At 44.0% G+C, this 14,603-nt stretch overlaps 1 protein-coding gene across 4 annotated transcripts in view; it reads right to left on the bottom strand.

Annotated features, from left to right (window-relative positions):
• Nucleotides 1-14,603, bottom strand: part of GSS (glutathione synthetase) — a 36,913-nt gene that overhangs the window by 18,195 nt on the left and 4,115 nt on the right. For 3 of the 4 annotated variants that reach the window (XM_061631690.1, XM_061631691.1, XM_061631692.1), the window contains exons 2-6: nucleotides 13,903-14,062; nucleotides 12,682-12,827; nucleotides 9,758-9,833; nucleotides 8,835-8,974; nucleotides 6,995-7,111 (exon numbers count right to left, since the gene is read on the bottom strand). In XM_061631690.1, coding sequence (XP_061487674.1) covers nucleotides 6,995-7,111; nucleotides 8,835-8,974; nucleotides 9,758-9,833; nucleotides 12,682-12,827; nucleotides 13,903-14,031 — 608 coding nt within the window. In that variant the 5' untranslated portion in view covers nucleotides 14,032-14,062. Of the gene's footprint in view, nucleotides 1-6,994; nucleotides 7,112-8,834; nucleotides 8,975-9,757; nucleotides 9,834-12,681; nucleotides 12,828-13,587; nucleotides 13,824-13,902; nucleotides 14,063-14,603 lie in introns of those variants that run through there. The other variant, XM_061631693.1, reaches the window with a different exon arrangement.

Below are 14,603 nucleotides of genomic sequence, written 5' to 3'. Positions count from 1 at the left end.
TCCAGTTGGAGAGAAGGGGGAAAAGGAAACTCCACCGACACATACAGGGAGAGAGTCAGCTCAGTCCTTGCTAAAAAGGGCAGCTTCAGCCTTCCTGAAACACAACCACAAGCTCTCTTTCCCTAGGTTAAAGAAAGGTCAGGCTGTTCTAGGTGGGAAAACAACAAACACAAAAGACTTGCCTGGAAGGCGCAGCCCCTTATTAGATTAAAAGCAGCCAAAAGCTTAAACAGCCCCGCCCCTCGCTCAGGAAGGAAGGAAGCCTGAGAGAATACTAAAGAGTTAAGCCCCAGCTGATAGCCATCAGCCTCAAGTAACACATCATTGGCTGGCAGCAGTAGCTGGGAGGAACCAGCCACACATATAAAGTCAGAGCACCCTAGCGAGGGAGCCTGCTCCACGAGCTAGAGGGAGCCCCAGCTGACGAAGCGTCAAGGCGAGTTAAGCAGCAGAGCGAGTTCGGCAGCAGGGCGAGGAGGCCAGGGCCCCCCACTCCACCCGTCTGTTCCGACCTCAACTAAACCGCAGTCTCCAACCCATTAACGTAATAAACCTTAAACAAAACTATGCAGGTAAGAAGCCAGCAGGGGTGTGGGGGCTTTCCAGTGTTTTGCACCGCCTGCAGCATGTACGACTATCTGCCTGTTGGACAGAAGTCGTGGGTGTGCTCTCGGTGCAATGAGCTCCTGGCTCTCCGGGAACGACTTCATTTCCTTGAGGCCAAGGTGGCGGACCTGGAAAAGCTGAGAGAGGCAGAGAGGTGTGTGGAGGAGGCCTTCAGGGACGTTATAGCTGTGTCCCACTCCAACGATGATAGCTCTCCTGCTATCATGGAGAACGATGGTCTCGGGGAAGGAGAGCATCCAGCTGAGGAAGAGGGAAACGATCCCTTAGAAGGGACCCATTCCTTGGGGGATGAGCAGCTATCCTCTCGTGCCGAGGATATATCTCCAGGGGGTGGAGGGATCCTTGTAGTGGGTGATTCGATCATTAGGAACATAGACAGTGGGGTGTGTGATGGGCGTGTAGACCGCAAGGTGTTTTGCCTGCCTGGTGCGAAGGCTGCGGATATCGCCCGTCGTTTAGATATTTTGGTAGACAATGCTGGGGAGGAGTCAGTGGTCGTGGTGCACGTTGGCACCAACGACATGGGGAAATGCAGCCGTGAGGTCCTGGAAGTAAAATTTAGGTTGCTAGGTAGGATGCTGAAAGCCAGGACCCCCAAGGTGGCTTTCTCTGAAATGCTACCAGTTCCATGCGCAGGACCAGCCAGACAGGCCCAGCTTCGCAGTCTCAATGCGTGGATGAGACGATGGTGTCGGGTGGAAGGGTTCGGATTTGTTAGGCACTGGGGAACATTTTGGGACAAGCCGGGCCTGTACAAAAGGGACGGGCTCCACTTGAACCAGAATGGAACCAGACTGCTGGCACTTAAAATTAAAAAGGTAGTAGAACAGCTTTTAAACTGACTGAGGGGGCAAACCCGACAGGAGCTGAGAAAGGTCCGGTTCGGAATAAACCTCCCCCCTGGGATAAAAACCAAAGAAATGATGAAATTTTAAAAGGGGTAGGCCTAGAAGTAGGCATTGTGAGAGCAGGGGCACAGGATATCAATTAAGAAGAGCAAAATTACCACAGGTCTAACCACAAGTGCCAAAGACACTTGAAGAGAGACATTGCTTACAAGTGCCTGTACGCTAATGCTAGGAGCCTCCGAACCAAGATGGGAGAACTGGAGTGCTTGGTCTTAGAGAAGAGCATAACCGAGACCTGGTGGAATGGAGAAAACCAGTGGGATACGGTTATCCCTGGATATAAACTATATCGGAAGGACAGGGAAGGACGTATTGGTGGCGGAGTCGCTCTACACGTGAAAGAAGGCATTGAATCCAGCAAGCTCGAACCCCCAAAAGAGGCAGACTCCTCCACAGAATCGTTGTGGGTGGTGATACCGTGCCCCAGGAGGGACTTAATACTGGGAACGATCTATCGTCCCCCTGATCAAAATGCTCAGGGAGACCTTGAGATGAGATATGAAATTGAGGAAGCATCCAAACTAGGAAATGTGGTAGTAATGGGTGACTTCAACTACCCGGACATAGACTGGCTGCATATGTGTTCCAGTCATGACAAAGAAGCAAAGTTTCTAGATATTCTAAATGACTATTCCCTAGATCAGTTGGTCATGGAACCGACCAGAGGGACGACAACCCTGGACTTAATCCTCAGTGGGGACCGGGACCTGGTGCGAGATGTAAGTGTTGTTGAACCGATTGGGAGCAGTGACCACAGTGCTATTAAATTAAACATACATGTAACTGGCCAATTGCCACGAAAATCCAACACGGTCACATCTGACTTCAAAAGAGGAAACTTCACAAAAATGAGGGGATTGGTAAAAAGAAAGCTGAAAAACAAAGTCCAGAGGGTCACATCACTCGAAAATGCTTGGAAGTTGTTTAAAAACACTATATTAGAAGCTCAACTGGAGTGCATACCGCAGATCAGAAAAGGTACCGCCAGGGCCAAGAAGATGCCAGCATGGTTAACGAGCAAAGTCAAGGAAGCTCTTAGAGGCAAAAAGTCTTCCTTCAGAAAATGGAAGTCTAGTCCAAATGAAGAAAATAAAAAACACAAACTCTGGCAAAAGAAATGCAAGAAGACAATAAGGGATGCTAAAAAAGAATTTGAGGAGCACATTGCTAAGAACATAAAAACCAACAACAAAAAATTCTATAAATACATTCAAAGCAGGAGACCATCTAAGGAGGCGATTGGACCCTTGGATGATAAGGGAGTCAAAGGTGTACTAAAGAACGATAAGGAGATTGCAGAGCAGCTAAATGAATTCTTTGCATCTGTCTTCACAAGTGGAAGATATAGGGCAGATCCCTGAACCTGAACTAACATTTGCAGAAAGGGATTCTGAGGAACTGAAACAAATAGTGGTAACGAGAGAGGAAGTTCTAAGCTTAATGGACAATATAAAAACTGACAAATCACCGGGCCCGGATGGCATCCACCCGAGAGTTCTCAAAGAACTCAAAGGTGAAATTGCTGATCTGCTAACTAAAATATGTAACTTGTCCCTCGGGTCCTCCTCCGTGCCTGAGGACTGGAAAGTGGCAAATGTAACGCCAATCTTCAAAAAGGGATCCAGAGGGGATCCCGGAAATTACAGGCCAGTTAGCTTAACTTCTGTCCCTGGAAAACTGGTAGAAAGTATGATTAAAGCTAGATTAACTAAGCACATAGAAGAACAAGCCTTGCTGAAGCAGAGCCAGCATGGCTTCTGCAAGGGAAAGTCCTGTCTCAGTAACCTATTAGAATTCTTTGAGAGTGTCAACAAGCATATAGATAGAGGTGATCCAGTGGACATAGTGTACTTAGACTTCCAAAAAGCGTTTGACAAGGTACCTCACCAAAGGCTTCTGAGGAAGCTTAGCAGTCATGGAATAAGAGGAGAGGTCCTCTTGTGGATAAGGAATTGGTTAAGAAGCAGAAAGCAGAGAGTAGGAATAAACGGACAGTTCTCCCAATGGAGGGCTGTAGAAAGTGGAGTCCCTCAAGGATCAGTATTGGGACCTGTACTTTTCAACTTGTTCATTAATGACCTAGAATTAGGAGTGAGCAGTGAAGTGGCCAAGTTTGCTGACGACACTAAATTGTTCAGGGTTGTTACAACAAAAAGGGATTGCGAAGAGCTCCAAAAAGATCTCTCCAAACTGAGTGAATGGGCGGAAAAATGGCAAATGCAATTCAATATAAACAAGTGTAAAATTATGCATATTGGAGCAAAAAATCTTAATTTCACATATACGTTCATGGGGTCTGAACTGGCGGTGACCGACCAGGAGAGAGACCTCGGGTTGTGGTGGACAGCACGATAAAAATGTCGACCCAGTGTGCGGCAGCTGTGAAAAAGGCAAAATCCATGCTAGCAATAATTAGGAAAGGTACTGAAAATAAAACAGCCGATATCGTAATGCCGTTGTATAAATCTATGGTGCAGCCGCATTTGGAATACTGTGTACAGTTCTGGTCGCCTCATCTCAGAAAGGATATTATAGAGTTGGAAAAGGTTCAGAAGAGGGCAACCAGAATGATCAAGGGGATGGAGCGACTCCCTTACGAGGAAAGGTTGCAGTATTTGGGGCTTTTTAGTTTAGAGAAAAGGCGGGTCAGAGGAGACATGATAGAAGTGTATAAAATTATGCATGGCATTGAGAAAGTGGATAGAGAAAAGTTCTTCTCCCTCTCTCATAATACTAGAACTCGTGGACATTCAAAGAAGCTGAATGTTGGAAGATTCAGGACAGACAAAAGGAAGTACTTCTTTACTCAGCGCATAGTTAAACTATGGAATTTGCTCCCACAAGATGCAGTAATGGCCACCAGCTTGGATGGCTTTAAAAGAAGATTAGACAAATTCATGGAGGACAGGGCTATCAATGGCTACTAGCCATGATGGCTGTGCTCTGCCACCCTAGTCAGAGGCAGCATGCTTCTGAAAACCAGTTGCCGGAAGCCTCAGGAGGGGAGAGTGTTCTTGCACTCGGGTCCTGCTTGCGGGCTTCCCCCAGGCACCTGGTAGGCCACTGTGAGAACAGGATGCTAGACTAGATGGGCCATTGGCCTGATCCAGCAGGCTCTTCTTATGTTCTTAACTTGCCACATATTCTGACCTTCACCTTCTGCAGTTTAAAAGTTTAAAAAATGCATGGCTGATTTTTAATTAATTTAAGTAATTTAACATTGGAGTCTATGATAGCGGAGGCATACTCAGTAAGAACCAATTGTCAGTGTTCTAAAAGCCAGACTAAAAGCTGTTTGGCTTGGCTAATCAGGGGCCACACCCAATCCAGACATTCATTCCACTTTAAACAGTCATGGCTTCCCCCAAAGAATCCTGGGAAATGTAGTTTGTGAAGGCTGCTGAGAGCTGTTAGGAGACTCCTATTCCCCTGACAGAACTCCAGCGGCCAGAGGGGAGTAACAGTCAACCCTTATTCCCAGAGAATTCTGGGGATTGTAGCTTTGTGAGGGGAATAGGGTGTCTCCTAAGAACTCTCAGCACCCTTGACAAACTACTGTTCCCAGGATTCCTTGGGGGAAGCCATGACTGTTTAAAGTGGAATAAATGTCTGGTGTGGGTGTAGCCAGGAACAGCTTTGGGTGGGAGACTACACATGTCTGCTGTAGAATAAAAAGGTGGGGACCCCCCTCCCCAAATAATGATACTGCTAACAATGTTTTCCTTTTGGAAAGGAAAGGGGCTTTTCCTCTGCTCAGTGCCTGCCTGCACATCCACCCACTCTCCTCTCCTCCCTCCCCATTCCCCTTCCTCTCTATCCCAACCCTCCCCCCCCACAGGTAAGTTTCATCTATCTTAAGTATGACTGCACAAGATTAGTCCCACTGAACTCAATAAGCATACAAATGATCAAACCTGCCCTTCCCTCCTCCTCCCTATCTCTTGTCCCTCCTCTTCAATCCTCTCTCTCACCCTCTCCCCCCACCCTCTCCCCTCCCCTTCTCTTCCCTCTCCCCTAAACCCATCCCTCCCTCCCCTTCCACCCATTCGGTCAGTTTTACCTATCCTAAGCATGACTGAATGGGAATATATCTAAATGAACTCAATAAGCATGCAAATGAACAATCCATTCTCAGCAAACTTGCACAGGATCCCATTTTTTACCTCCCAGATTAAAAAGCATAGAAATTCACTAATAGACAAAAAAAACCCTCTTGCAGTTTAAGAATGTGCCTATAGCCGAGATATTTCTATCAAACTTTAAATAGCAGGGAAATTGGGCAGCTATAGTGCATGCACCAGGGGAGCAGGAGACCTGACCTTCTCTCCGAGATACTGTACTGCACTACAAATTTGTAAAAATGCAAACACGATTTGGGTTGGTCTTTCACAGTCCAATCCACTTCCTGTGTAGCTTGGAAGAATTTGGTTCAATGGGATTGACTCCCATGCAATCATGCTTAGGAAAGGTGAAACTGACCACGGGGGCAAAGGATAAGGGGGCGGGGGGAGGTCCAGAGTGGAGAGGGGAAGGAAGAAGAGAGGAGAGGGGATAGGAGGGAGGGAGGAAGAGGAGGGCAAGTTTGATCATTTGCATGTTTAATGAGTTCAGTGGGATTTACTCCTGTGCAATCATTCTTAGGGTAGGTGAAACTCACATGGGGGAGAGGAAGGGAGGGGGAGGAGTGGAAAGGAGAGGGGGTAGGGAGGGGAAGAGATTGGGTAGGTGGTTACTGGGCAGAGGGAAAGCCCCTTTCCTTTCTAAAAGGAAAACATTGGAACAGTATCATTCTTTTGTCAGGGTTTCCCCCATCTTTTTATTCTACAGCAGACACATGTAGTCTTCCACCCAAATTTAGCCCAAAGCTGTCCCTGGCCACATCCACACCAGACATTTATTTCATTTCAAACAATCATGGCTCCCCTCAAAGAATCCTGGGAAGTGTAGTTTGTAAAGGGTGCTGAGAGTTGTTTAGGAGTCCATTATTCCCTTCACAGAGCTCCAATTCTCAGAATTCTTTGGCAAGAGGGCCTGACAGACCAATCTGGTCACCAGAGCTCTGTAAGGGGAATAGGAGTCTCCTGATTAGCCAAGCCAAACAGCTGTCAAGTTTTTAGAATACTGACAGTTGGTTCTTGCTGAGCATGCCTGTACTTATTATTGACTCCAATGTTAATTTTCTTAAATTAATTAAAATGCAAAAAACCCATGGAGGCTGTAGAATACAGCCACTATAGTGACTGTATAATAAGACCCAGGCAGCAGACTCATTTGCATGTTCTTATTAGTAAAAAAAAGAACATAATGTAGGGATGCAAGAAACAAGTCAAAATTAAATGAGAGAAAAAGAAAATGCAATACAGATAAATAGTGTATATGTATGTATGCTAGGGAGCATATTTCGTTCAGATGACCAAGACTCATAGCTGTGTAATCTTCTTACAGTTCTCTTCCCTTACCTGTCTGATCCGTAGAGTTCCCAAGCTTTTGCAATGCCCATGGCAATCCCTTTGGATGGATTATTGTTCAGTAATTTTGAGGCTTCCTTGGATTTTCCCAAAACATTCAACACATGCCTGTGATTGGAGTGCATATATAGAAGTGACACAACAATTCAAAGTACACAGCTGCCAACAAAAAGCTGCTATAGAGGCCGAAGAGCCAATTTCTGAGATATGAAATATACATGCCAATTATTCTTTATCAGTGGTGCATATGTATACAAAGTTGCTTTTGCTTGCAAAATAAATGCAAGATGTGTATTTTACAGTAAAAATCACATTTATGCATGTTTGGCATTAATGAATGGTACTATAAGCTACATTTTGCACTAGACAATAGGTTCCAGAGTGCTATATAGATGAAGCTACCCTAGAAGGAGACAACATGCTAGTGTCTTCTGTGATTGCACTTCACAAGTGCAAAAATCAGTCTCAGGGTCAGAATTGGCATCAGGGTCAGAATTCAATGTCAGCCCAGCTTTCATTTTTCATAGCAACAACAAAATCCACTGAGGTTACAATCCAAATCCCACAGCTAACAGTAGCAGGGGTTAATGGAGTGGCTTAGCTACTGCCAAATCCACAGACCCGCCACTCGCGGCAGTCAGCATGGAAAGTGGGAGCAGAAAAAAAATACATCTTCACTATCCCAGCTCCCAGGCTAGCATAGCTAAGATGCCCAGTTCAGGCCCATTGCCATCATGTGACAGCAGTCGGGTCAGCCTGCCCATTGCAGGGATTGCTGCTGGCAATAGGGATACCACCAGGCTTCCATCCAGGGCCAGCCCCAGACATGCCGGGGCCCTTGGGCACCAGCTTGCTCTGGGCCCTGGCATGCATGTGCACATACACGCGCCCAGGACCAGCCCCAGACACGCTGGAGCCCTTGGGCAAAAGCCTGCCCCAGGCCCCAGCACTCCCCTTCCGCGATTCGCGCATGGCGAGAGCTTCAGTACTCCCCCATTCCCTTGCTTAACTTACCTTGTTCTGCGGTTGCACACGCAGCGGTGCCCTTAAGAAAGATGGCAGCTGAGGTTTCCCTATGGAGCTGAAGCCTCTGCCGCCATCCTGGTTCATGGCAGGGATGCGAGTGCGCAGCACGCATGCATGCCATCAGTCAAGATGGTGGCAGAGGCTTCAGCCTCTTAAGAAAATCTCAGCCACCATCTTTCTTAAGGGCACCACTGCATGCGCAACCGCAGAGCAAGGTAAGTTAAGCAAGGGAATGGCGGAGCTCTCACCGTGCGATCCGCAGCAGCAATACTGCTGCGAATCACGGAAGGGGAGCAGAGGGGCCCCTCAGGGGCTCCTGTAGCCTCAGGGGCTCTCGGGCGAGTGCCCCATCTGGCCGCCCCTTGGAACTGGCTCTGCTTCCATCTGCTGTTTGGGCAGGCACATTAGCCAGTGAAGCTATGCAGGACTACATGCAGGGGCACCTCCACCTCATCCAACCCCCCTATAGTACAGCAAATCAGATGGTCTGATTGCTCTGCCAGTCTTAAAAGTAAGGCTTGTAGATGTGCAGACATTGTCAGATGTTGTCTCAAAAGCTAGAGAAGAAAGAGCAACATTTCCAGTAGATGAGGGGTAGGCTTTCAGCATCTTGCATAGCTCTTTGCCCCTCCTCATGACAGTAGAATTAAGACATAAGAACACATGAACAGCCTGCTGGATCAGGCCTGTGGACACAGCATTGACTAAAGAGCAAGACACTCAGAGTAAACAAAAGGCAGGACCATCTACAGGCCTACTAGAATTTGTTTTGCTGAAAACACACAGAGAGAATGGGAGATTTTACCGATGCACTGCAGTGGTTCGAGATATGAGACCTCCAAAGCCGGCAGCAATAGTGTTTATTTCTACTTGTTTTAGAGCTTGAGTGCCTTCTGCACCATAGTCAAACATGTAGTCAGAGCGATTAATTCCTAAAAACACAGACTGAACAAAACAAGAAGGTAGCAAGAGATGTAGCAGCCATCATTCCAAAGAGATTGCTATACATCAAATAAACGGATTGATAACACTGATCAGCATTGGATAGTTAATTGTATAACAATCCACATGACCACCATTTAGCTTGTTTGGAAATTTGACAACAATGCATCTGCAGATTCAACTTAAACATGTCACTGGCCTTTGATACATTATTTGTCAAGTGGCAAATAATAATAATAATAATAAATTTAATTTCTTTGTCGCCTATCTGGCCGATGGTCACTCTAGGCGACGAACAAAATTGTTAAGATACAATTGAAAAATACAGCGATACAATATAAAAACAATACATCTGCAACAACAATATTAAAACTGGGCAGGAGGCATTACAATTATAACAATTAACCCTCCCCAGATACCCCGAAGGCCTGTTGAAAGAGCCAGGTCTTTAAGGCTTTCCGAAATACATTTAGGGAAGAGGCAACTTAACTAAACACATTAAAATTTATTCAGACAGATTTGATCTCTGGGTAGCTGCCATATAACTGTGCAGACTGCATCCAGTGATGCAGCAATCCAGTCACCAACAACAATTAAAAAGAAACAGTATAGCTAAACAGCTTCTAACAAGATACACTTCTGTCTTGGCTTATGCTCTAGGAATTCAGCATACTATAGTCTACAAAGTAACTATATCAATAAGGATATTAAGGTAGGGGAGGGCACATATAAATTATAGAACAAAATAATGTTTCTTCACTTTTAACAGGGGTTCTCATGGAATACCTGAGTTACTCCTTCTTCCAAAACTTGCTTGTAAATTTTGAAAAGCTGAGCTGTAAAGTCATCTACTTTGACAGTACTAAGAGGATAGGAAGGAAAGAAATTATATTTAATATTCAGTCTTTTAAGAAAACAAGAATTATTATCATCTTTTATCTAAAACCATTTGACATAATACTTCTCATCAAGCCTGTTCTGCGGCTTTAGCAATAATGACAAGATAATTTAGTCTTATACCCCAACACTGATACATGGAAGATGCTAGTTTCATGAAATCAACTGGGTTTATATCTACAAAAATGTTTGTCATAGTTCAATTCTGTACATCAGGGGTTTCTAATCTATTGGCTATTACCTGGCTCCTAAAGTCATTTCTGGCAGCCCTTGCAGCAATTTGGCTGCTGTATCAATTTTTAAAAATTATTTTACTGAGGAGGTGGTATTATTGAACCCTATCATTGCACTGATATAAGCTGAGATGATTTGACCTCTCTGCCCAGATCAACATGACAATGGAAATGTGGATCTTCCTCTACTCACTAGATTAATCTCATGAGGAGGGGAAGATCCCCACTACTGCACTGGTCAGGGCAGAATTAAATGTATGGTTCAATATTTTTTTGAAAGTTACTATTCTGTGATACAAACCATATTCTATTTGGGCTGCTTCTGGGAGGAAGGGCGGAATATAAATTTAATAAATAAAAATTGGCTAACTGCATATCTTTTTTATGCTCCCACATTATGTCCATTTATTCAGTATCTAACTAAGCTAACAAACTAACTAGCAAACGAACATATATCAGTTTTTTAGAAATGATGCAGCTGGTAATTTCCAGTGAAAAACACTCATTTTTGCTGCCATCAACAAACTAGTTTGAGATCATGGTCAAAAACAACATCTCTCAGATAACACAGAAATACCATTTTTAAATATAGGGAATATTTTAACTTATCTGATTATTCCCCAAACCTTCCTTCTTAATCGTTAAGGTGCCACAAGCTTTTTTGTTGTTTTTGCTGCTAGGAACTAAGGTGGCTAACTTATGGGATAAGCTTTCATGAACTACAGTTCAACAGATGCATGAAGCATTATCCTGAGTTAGAGGTACATATATACATGATATGGGTGGGGAGGGGTAGAAACTGTAAACAGTGAGGTCAGAAAGAAATGAAATACAGAAAGGTACAGACAGTGATAATTACCTTATTAACAGTGACTATTCACAAATAACAGTAATTGATAACAGACATCCTGGCATTCGTAAGCCAATGAACCTATGCAGTGTCATTAAGACCCCCCCCTTATGTCAGTTTGTGTTGTTTTTCTAACTTTCTGGCATCAAATAAAGTTTCTCTCCCAGGACTAAAAGCAGCCTGGAGGGCAGGGGAGGCTTACAAAACACTCACCACAATTCTGATCCTGCCTGGACCCTCTAGAGCAGCTATCTACACTTTTAATATACACATTGTTTTCAGGCAATTAATATCAGGTCTAATTTGATCCAAACCATTGATTAATAATACTACAGAAGACTAGTAAAAGAAATACCACTCTCCTTGTTCTGGTTGTGCTGTCTTCTCTATAATAAGCATTTGCCATAATTTAAAAACTTGATAATATACCGTAACATCAGTCCCCTGTTGAACTTATGTTTATACAAAGTGTTTCTAGCAATTCTAAGGGGTTTAACCTTGAGATATCAATGCATACTTCAAACCTTTTTAAATATTCCAAGAATGAACCTACCCCAAGAAAAATATTGTAGTGTATAGTTCAAGGTTCTAGTTTTGGTGAACAAAGCCCTATACAGCTCGGGACCAGGATACCTGAAAGACCATCTTACCCCTTATATACCCAGCTGATCACTGCACTCTGTAGGTGAGGGCCTGCTGCAGATACCATCTTATCAGAAGGTTCGTTCTGTACAATATAGGAAACGGACCTTTAGTGTGGCAGCACCTACCCTGTGGAATTCCCTCCCCTTAAATATTAGGCAGGCGCCATCTCTGCTATCTTTTCGGCGCCTTTTGAAGACTTTCCTCTTCCAACAAGCCTTTTAAGTTGAGACCTATCCCAGTCTATGTCTGTGTTAGAATTGCTTTTAATATGTCTTTTAATATCTTTAACCCTTTTTTTAAAAGATGTTTTTAAAGTTTTTTTTTAATGTTTTTAATGTTGTTTTGTTTTAATGTATTTTAAGGTCTTGCTATGATGTTTTAAAGTGTTTTTAGTGTTTCTGTTTGCCGCCCTGGGCTCCTGCTGGAAGGAAGGGTGGGGTATAAAACAACAACACACCAACAACAACACACCAACAACAACACACCAACAACAACACACCAACAACAACACACCAACAACAACACACCACCACCACCACCACCACCAACAACAACAACAACAATATAGTTCCCTGAGTTACTTAAGGTTTTAAGGTTTATCCACACAATGCTAAATAGAAAAACATACTTGGTATTTTTTTCTGAAAGACGTCCTGTGCCTTTAATAGCTGTCCAATCGTCTGAACTTCAACTGGTGAGGTCTTACCTAACATAGGGATTCAATGATAGGGGGAAAAAAGCCTCTCGTATTTCTCCTTGCCATTAAGCTGCTAAAGTCACATAACTTCTCTCAGAAAAAAAATGGCACTCTTGGAATCATGTGTTAGATTTCACGCAGCTTGTGAGAATACCAGAACAAAACCAGGCATTGTAAGCAAAAAAATGCAGCTTTAGTTGCTTTCCTAACCATTTATCTTCAATTAGCCAAATGCCAATTGGGGTAAAAGGCAAGGGGGTTAATAATAATGAGAAATTCAGGAACATAGGCTAGGGTTGCAGCTAAAGCAGTATAAACAAGAAATATATCCACGATTAAGGCAAAGATTTAATTCAAAGTTCTTTTTTTCTTAATACACAACGCATACCTTGCAAGAGTGCGCTCCAGGAATTCTGTATTCCGGCTAACTTCATCCAACAGCAGGTTAAAGTCTTGCTGAACTGAATAGGCTTGCTCAAGTAGACTGCTTGGTATTGCAGATGGGAGCAGTGTAAAAGGAGCATAATTCACCACCTGCCAATAAAGGGTGTAACAACGAATATGTCAACTACTACCACTCCTTCCCTTCCCACAACAAATCAGGTGAAGCCCTTTTAAAGGATCAGCACATACAAGGTGAATATAGGGGAGGCAACACAACAGTACTAGAATGGAACTATACCTGCAGTAATCCAAGGGGGCATGGGTACAAGTGGAGAGAAGAGACACACAATAAGAAAACAGCCACAAAGGCTCTTCAAGGATGAAGGAAATGGGAGTGTAGCTTTTACTTGCACTGCATGTTTCATACTGCCTCACACTAGCCTGCCTACATCCTGTTGGGTTAGTCCACACTGCCAGATTCCTTCACGTAATCTTGAATATAAATGTGCACTCATGTGGAGGAAAGCTCAGAAAAAATGACTATATATACACTCAGAACTGGCAGCCATCTTCATGGGCCAGTTCACATTACTTAATTTCTCCACAGTTATGTGTGCAGTTACACAACTGCATGAAGAAAGTTTAGTGCGAGTTGTGCAGTACACACAGTGGACATTAACAAAATGGTCATGGCGTGCAGAAAAATGCAAATAGGTCTATAAATGTTGACAGGTCAGAAACGTAAAAATTTGCACAGAAATAATAAAGGACAGGGGACATAATGAAGGACACATGTGCTGGCAATATAGTTTTATCCATGACAAGGTGGATAATGGTTAATGTGAATTGTATGATACATGCAGTGAGCCAGCAGCAATCTCCCCAAAAGTCCTGCCCAGTTCACACTGACCTTTCTCCATGTGATTCTATCCATACTTGCCAGCAATTCATGTTCATACTACATGATGCTCTGCTGAAGGACAGAATGGGTCATTTTACTGGTGAAGAGGGAAAGCGCCATAGTAGCATAAAGTTAGGATGTCAAAAAAGTATGATAAAGTTAATGTTACAAAAATACAGTGCAGCCTGGATGGAACTGGCCCCATTCCAGAACCCCTATGCTTTCCCTTTCCCCCACAATATTCCATGTTGCCACTGGAATTTTGTCCAGTGTTACATCTTCCTCCCATGGTTCTTGGGTCACGAAAGTTCGTTTTGAGCTTACATCGGATGAATTGGGCTCATCATTGGTCCTCATTAGAACACCTTCAAGTAGTGCTGCATCCACTGCAATTGGGGCCACATCCTGAATGAGCTGGACATTACACAATATGTCTTTCCAAAGGGCAGTCATTACAAATGCTGAGGAAATTGTCACAGTAAGTCTGAAACAATGAAAAATAATTACCACAAGGCAGGAGAACTCAGCACTTGAAAGAGGAATGAGGGGGAAAAGAGAGTTATGGTAATGGAATACCAAAGGGAGAAGCAGTACTGGCCCATGACATTTTCTGCCTGAAGTACAGCCCCCTGCTAGAGTGAACATTCAGGAACCCATTTCTGCCTTCATCAGCTCTCTCCCCTTCATGGTGTTGGCTGACAGGAAACTTGGATGAAACAGATTACTTGGATCCATACCAATCGGGTTTCAGGACTGGTCACGGAACTGAAACAGCCTTGGTCACTCTGGTGGATGATATGAGGAGGGCATTAGATAGGGGAGAATTCACCTTTCTTGTCCTCCTCGATCTTTCAGCGGCTTTTGATACTGTTGACCACAGTATCCTTTTACATCGCCTGGAGGGACTGGGAATAGGAGGCACTGTATTACAGTGGTTCCGTTCCTTTCTCTCTGATAGGCACCAACAGGTGGCATTGGGGGAGGAGGTTTCAGACCCTTGGCCTCTTAACTGTGGTGTGCCACAG

The sequence above is a fragment of the Rhineura floridana genome, chromosome 6 (genome assembly GCF_030035675.1).
Source record: "Rhineura floridana isolate rRhiFlo1 chromosome 6, rRhiFlo1.hap2, whole genome shotgun sequence".
NCBI classification, from domain to species: Eukaryota; Metazoa; Chordata; class Lepidosauria; order Squamata; family Rhineuridae; genus Rhineura; species Rhineura floridana.
Note: the sequence above shows the minus strand (reverse complement) of the source record. Positions and strands in the feature narration are given on the sequence as shown.